General features: G+C 36.2%; 2 protein-coding genes across 2 annotated transcripts; one reads left to right on the forward strand and one right to left on the reverse strand.

The window, feature by feature from the left end:
- The first annotated feature begins 1,489 nt into the window (after nt 1–1,489).
- On the forward strand, nt 1,490–3,816 carry LOC122606980 (exocyst complex component EXO70B1-like). Its single transcript, XM_043779894.1, has one exon. It carries the CDS (start codon nt 1,685–1,687, stop codon nt 3,593–3,595), a length of 1,911 nt encoding a protein of 636 aa, XP_043635829.1. The 5' UTR covers nt 1,490–1,684; the 3' UTR covers nt 3,596–3,816.
- An 84-nt stretch (nt 3,817–3,900) lies between these two features.
- LOC122609280 (GDSL esterase/lipase At2g30220-like) lies at nt 3,901–5,874 on the reverse strand. Its single transcript, XM_043782333.1, has 3 exons — nt 5,281–5,874; nt 4,262–4,511; nt 3,901–4,181 (listed from the first exon to the last, which is right to left on the reverse strand). Exons 1-3 carry the CDS (start codon nt 5,872–5,874, stop codon nt 3,994–3,996), a joined length of 1,032 nt encoding a protein of 343 aa, XP_043638268.1. The 3' UTR covers nt 3,901–3,993.
- Between the last annotated feature and the right edge of the window lie 603 nt (nt 5,875–6,477).

Raw genomic sequence — 6,477 nt, forward strand, 5'->3', positions numbered from 1 at the left:
TTATTTGTTTAATATCGAGTTTTTTATTAGTGATTATCGGTTGTTTACTTAGTTTTATTTTAATGATTATCTTTGGTCATTGTATTAATTATTATTAAGTTTATAAGAAAATTGATGTTTTGTTAAGAAAATTTTATGCATTCATTTTTTAATCAAACGACTGTTCTTGTTTCATTTAATTACATCAAAACCTATATTAAGTGATATCAAATACCACTAATGGGTATATGTGTCTATAATACCACGTCTCTTGGTCTTTGGCATGAGTAGTTTTTGGTGAATGTCTAAATCTTGTGCTTAGTAAGCATAACTCTTAGATTTTTAGTTTTTTGTTTGGTGACTATATAAAACTAACACAGTACCCGCACAATGCGACGATGGTTGTGGTGGTAAGGGTGACTGTTGGTGCTAGAGACGACGTTGAGTGGCGTAGATAATTGATGTAAAAGGTTATTGAAGTTATTTTAGATATATGACTGATATTGTAATTTAATCATTAATGATATTTTAGATAATTCATTCATAACTTTTAAAGAGAGGATCGTTATATTTATTAAATAAATATTATAAAAGTATAAATTAAGTGTATAAGGAAATTAAGATTAATATATAAGGGTATTTTAAGTATAAAAAATACCGAATTTCCTAAAACAGAAGATATCAATATGTTTTATAAGGGGTTATATATAGATAGAAGGTTGTTAAGTCTTAAAATGTATGAAAGTTTGATGGAATGAAAATTAAATTTGTTATTTTGAGTAAAAACAAAAAACCATGATAATAATCAGTGTTGTAAAACTCGGCCGACTCGGCCGGGAACTCAGGATCGGAATTGGAGGTTAAACGGGTCGAGTTGGTTGGAATAGGGTCAAAACTCGGTCAACGATTTGGTCGCTTGTAAAGCTCGGTCAACTCGCCTGGATCGGTCAAAAATCGGGTGGATCGGTCAAGAATCGGCCGGATCGGGTCAAAACTCGGGTCAACATTGGTCAAAGTTTTTTTTTTTTTTTAAATGCTAAATTGGTTTAAGTTTATGATTATAATGAATGAAGCTTGAACTTTGAAGAATTATGTTAAAATTTTTAAACAATTATGTTTCAAGTTTGAAGTTTATTCTATATAATTTTAAAAAATATAAATATTCTATATAAAAACCTGATTCGAGTTCTCTCCGATTCCGATCCGAGTTTTTAAAAACTCGTGACTCCCCCACTCGCCGATCCGATCCCGAGTCACGAATTTTCCAACCTGATAATAACACGATTAAACACATAAAAGTAAAAGTTTATCTTATGTGTGAATAATAAAAAAAGATTGGAGATAAGAATCATTAGATGATGAAATTATATAAATTGATGAAAAAAATAAAATTAAAAATGTTAAACTGTCTAAGTCATCTTCCTCCTTTACTTCCCCATCATCAATCAAACCCCATCTCAATCTCCTTAACTTTACTACTAGTATTTTATTTTAAATTTTAAATAAAAAAATAACAAATAAATTATTTCACACAGAATCCGCGTCTTCCGTGTACTTTCTCGTGATCTCAACTCCCTTCATTCATTTCCACATCCACTTTCACTAGCCCTAAAAAATTCTCAAACTCCCCAACCCACAAATTAAAATTCTCACAAATCAAAACAAAAACCTCACAAAAAAAAAAAAAAAACCTCACAGATTCGAAATGACAGAAAACGGCGAAGAAAAACTAATCGCGGTGGCGCGTCACATCGCCAAAACATTAGGTCACACTGACAACGCTATGGCTGACGATATCCTCCAAATTTTTTCAAATTTCGACGGACGGTTACGTAACAAGCTAACGGAAACTGACGACGGCGATCATCATCAGCGTGATTCTAATAAGCAACGTCTTGATCAGATAATCAAATCATTAGATCGTCAGATCTCGAGGTACGTTGTTATTGACCGTCCGATCTGGTCTGATTCTAGTGATGCAATTAGTTTTTTAGATATTGTAGATGAGTTAGTTGATGTTGTTAGAGAGTATACTCCTATAGGTGTTTCCGATAAAGGCGTAACCGCCTGTTTGGATCGTGCTGAGGATTTACTTCAGCAAGCGATGTTTCGGTTAGAAGAGGAGTTTAAGTTGTTGTTAGATAATGGATATAATGTTTACGATAATGATAACGATAACGAAAACGATGAAAATGATGAGGAAGGAGTGAATGATGGAAATGAGAATGAGGATGATGATGATGATTATGTTGAGATTCCGGTTGCGCATCCTGTTTCGGATTATAATATTGTGATAGATGCGTTGCCGGCTGGTACGATTAAGGATTTACATGAGATAGCGAAAAGGATGGTGAATGCAGGGTATGGGAAGGAGTGTTCGTTAGCGTATAGTGTGTGTAGGAGGGAGTTTTTGGAGGAGAGTTTATCGAGGTTAGGGTTGAGGAAAGGGAATGCGGTTGTCGGGGCGGGTTTGGGTGATGAGGATGACGAGGTGGAGATTGACAAGTGGATTAAAGGGATTAATATGGCGGTGAGGGTGTTTTATCCGAGTGAAAGGAGGTTGTGTGATCGGGTGTTTGGGTACTCGTCTGCGACGGCTGCGGCGGCGGATTTGTCGTTTATGGAAGCGTGTAGGGTTTCGGCTTTGGAGTTGATTAATTTTGCTAATGGGATTGCAATGGGTAGTAGAGCGCCGGATAGGTTGTTTAAGATACTTGATGTTTATGAAGCGGTGAAGGATTTGATGCCGGAGATTGAGGTGTTGTTTGCTGATCAGTATTGTTTGTTTATAAGAAATGAAGCTATTGGAGTTTGGAAAAGGTTAGGTGAGTCGATCAGGGGAATTTTCATGGAGTTGGAGAATTTAATCCGTCGTGATCCGGTTAAAGCTGCTGTTCCTGGTGGCGGTCTTCATCCGATTACCCGCTATGTGATGAATTACCTTCGGGCTGCTTGTTCAAGACCAACTTTAGAACAAGTTTTCGATGATAATGTTGCACCACCAGTGGGAGTTGATAGATCGTTATCTCCATCTTCCCCGTTAGCAGTACAAATGGCTTGGATTATGGAAGTTTTGGAGGGTAATCTAGAGGCAAAATCCAAGATTTATCGGGATCCTGCTTTATCAGCGGTTTTCATGATGAACAATGGAAGGTACATCGTTAAAAAAGTTAAAGATGACGAATTGGGTTCACTTCTAGGAGATGACTGGGTTCGAAAACACTCGGCAAAAGTCCGGCAATATCATGTGAATTACCAAAGAAGTTCATGGAATAAGATACTTAATGCGTTGAAATTGGACAACAATAACTTATCTCCTAATGTTGCTTCCAAGGCCATGAAAGAGAAGCTTAAGCTATTTAATTCTCAATTTGAGGAGATTTGTAGAACTCAGTCGACATGGGCTATATTCGATGAACAGCTAAAAGAGGAATTGAAGCTTTCTGTTGGCGGAACTTTGCTTCCTGCTTATAGAACTTTTATAGGCAGGTTTCATAATATTCAAGATATTGGTAAATATGCAGAGAAACATGTTAGATTCAATGTTGAAGATGTTGAATCTCGGATTGATGGCTTGTTTCAAGGGACTGCTGTATCTGGAAGTGGTCGGAAATGAAAAGTCAGCAAGTAAGCCACTCTTGTTTTTGTGTTTCTTTGGAATGAGTCTAGTGTTGTATCATACTGTCTTATGTATGCATAATGCTCTAGCATAGTTTATGGATGTTGTTGTATGCCATGTAACATTTGTTAAGTTTTGGTCATTTGTATGTGGTTAACGTTTGATCCATCGATGCCCAAATATTAAATTGTTAATGGAAACTACTCTTTTTCTGGTTATTCAAAAGTGCTTTTTTGTTTGGTATTTACATATTAGTTTTGTGGCAACAATAAACTAAATCAACCCGATTATATTCACTCTTGTTTAGAGTGTAGTTTTCCATTTATGTCTTGCAAATCAGATGAATTATATAATATGCATGGAATTACTAATTAGTAAACAATTTCATGTACTTTCTACAACTTGCTGATGACTTGTTTTTCGAGAAATTCAAGAATATAATGGTAAGCTTTTTCACTTGGATGAATGCTATCAAAAAACAAATAGTCTGAACTGTTGTGACACAATGGAGTTAGCGGGGTGCATAAAGGTCCTGCTTCCAGCAACCCTGTTCCACAGCATCCCTGTGTGACTTCACGAAAACCTGTAACCAATACTCTCCAGGTCACCAACTTTTACTTTTAGGCCAATTAACTAACATAAAATAGTAAACCATAGACGTACCATATTTTTTAGGACTCTTAATCATATCCATTATTGGTGTGTAGATGTCTGCATAGAAGATTCTGCTTCCTTGAAGAGACCGTTGGGTATGAGCCAATAGTTCTACTAGTCTTTTGTTATAGATCTGAGCATCCACATTCTGTTCCTCCGCACACGTTCCATCTAAGTTCGCTGTAATTTGTACTGGTAGACAACCAATAGGTGGAAGACCCGCTATTATGAATGTCCGGCAGCCAAGATTGTAGAGTTCCTGCAATTCACCCAAGTTACACTGTTATAGAAACTTCTGGACTAGGATAAATCTGTAGTGTTACATAGATGGTCTTGGACAGGTTCTGGTTGGTCTAACTCTAGTCCTTGTATAACCTGTTATGGCTGAAGAATAGATCTGTTTAGGACCGACTACCAGCTTAAAGCCCTGTCCTGAGCCCTCTGGGGCCGGCTTAAAAGTCTTATATTACCAATAATATGTTTATGATAATAACTAACAGCATTTATACATGTGCATCTCGGTACATGATTTTCTTTTAACTCTAAATAGTGATAGTTAATTGAATATACAAGTATTAAGTAATAATAATAATTAAATACATGAATTTAGGATTAGTCTCTAACCGGGCCTGACCAATACGGTCAACGAAGGAAATATGCAGATCAAAGGCAGACCGGTGGGGGCCTAACTAGTTACATAAGTGGACCTATATCAACTAGATCATGCCTTTAAGTGTATGTGCATCTCTACACACACACACACGTGTGTGTGTGTGTGTATATATATATCTATATATATAAACAAATAATATAACATGTAACTTACTACACCTATGCAACATATGAGTAGTAAATTACATATGCTATTAAGTCATGTAATATGCTATTACATATTAAATGTAATTTACTACTACTATGCAACATATGAGTAGTAATTTACATGTAATATATAGTAGATATTACATTACATATGATGTTTGACGTATAACACATAGAAAGAGAGCACGAGGAAGAGGAGGAGAGAGGACCTTAACAAAGTCATGGAGTCTTTGTAATATAAATTCTTGGTATTCATTGATGTTGAGTAAAACACTCCTTGTGGGGATGTCATAGAAGTTGAATAGGAAGTCGTTAGTACCTGCACTTACAACAACCAAAGCACCACCTATTATTCTGTGTGCCTCTTCTTTCCCAACGATCTTGTTTAACCTTTGACCATATTTCTTGAAACACTCTGTTTGTTTAGACATTGCCACAACTCCTCCAATATTAGCAGTAAGGGCATCGTATCCAGTCCCCCCTGATGCAAAACTGACACCTGTACGTAGCTCATAGGACGAAAGATCTGACTGTAGGAAAGGAGGAATTGTTTGCTTTATCCCTAACAAAGTCCCCATGAAATCGACTACTAGCTTCCCGTTTGAAAATCTGCCCGTAGGAATGTGTCCCGGGAATTCTTTTCCATAAGGGTAATGGTTAGCTTGAAAAGGCGTAGCGATATAATTATTATTGCCCGTATCAACAGTTGAATCACCAAATATCAGAATGGCTGGAAATTTGGTGAAGTTTTTGCCACTTGTAATCTGCAGTAGTAGCACGAAGAAAACCGAAAGGCGAACCATTGATTTAGTGAGCATGGTAAAACGTACTATTTCTAAACGAATCGATAGAAGGCTATATATAGAGTCTTTTTGGATAGCTGCTAAGTAATGGTATTTATGTATTGGAGTAGAAGTAAATTAGCTAAAACCCCAAAGGAAACATGAATCATATCTCTGCAACTCTGCAAGTGACTTGTACCATGAGCAATAGAAGTGGAACCTAATCTATATAAACTGATGAGATGATTTTTGTGGCCTGCAAAATTTTGAAGGAAGAAAAACCGTCTTATTATAGCAAATGATGCTATAAGTAGTTGTACCTTTGGTTTATGCACTTAAATATAGATATAGATATATGATGCAACCATGACTTGGTTCTGCTTGTGTGAACTCTGCAAGTCATATTACCATGTGATTGCCTCCTATTTGAGCTCTTATTCACATTAAGTGCCTGCTGATCTCAATGACTGTCTGCTGGGTTCTTAATAGAACCAATCAGAAATCATTATCACATATGTACAGGAGGTGGTTGGTCATTTTATGTGTTCATTTATTTGGTCTATCTAATAACCTGCCTGATCATAAATACTAATAGCTAAAGTTTTTGTTTTATGGATTCAAACA

The sequence above is a fragment of the Erigeron canadensis genome, chromosome 7 (assembly GCF_010389155.1).
Source record: "Erigeron canadensis isolate Cc75 chromosome 7, C_canadensis_v1, whole genome shotgun sequence".
Lineage (NCBI taxonomy): Eukaryota > Viridiplantae > Streptophyta > Magnoliopsida > Asterales > Asteraceae > Erigeron > Erigeron canadensis.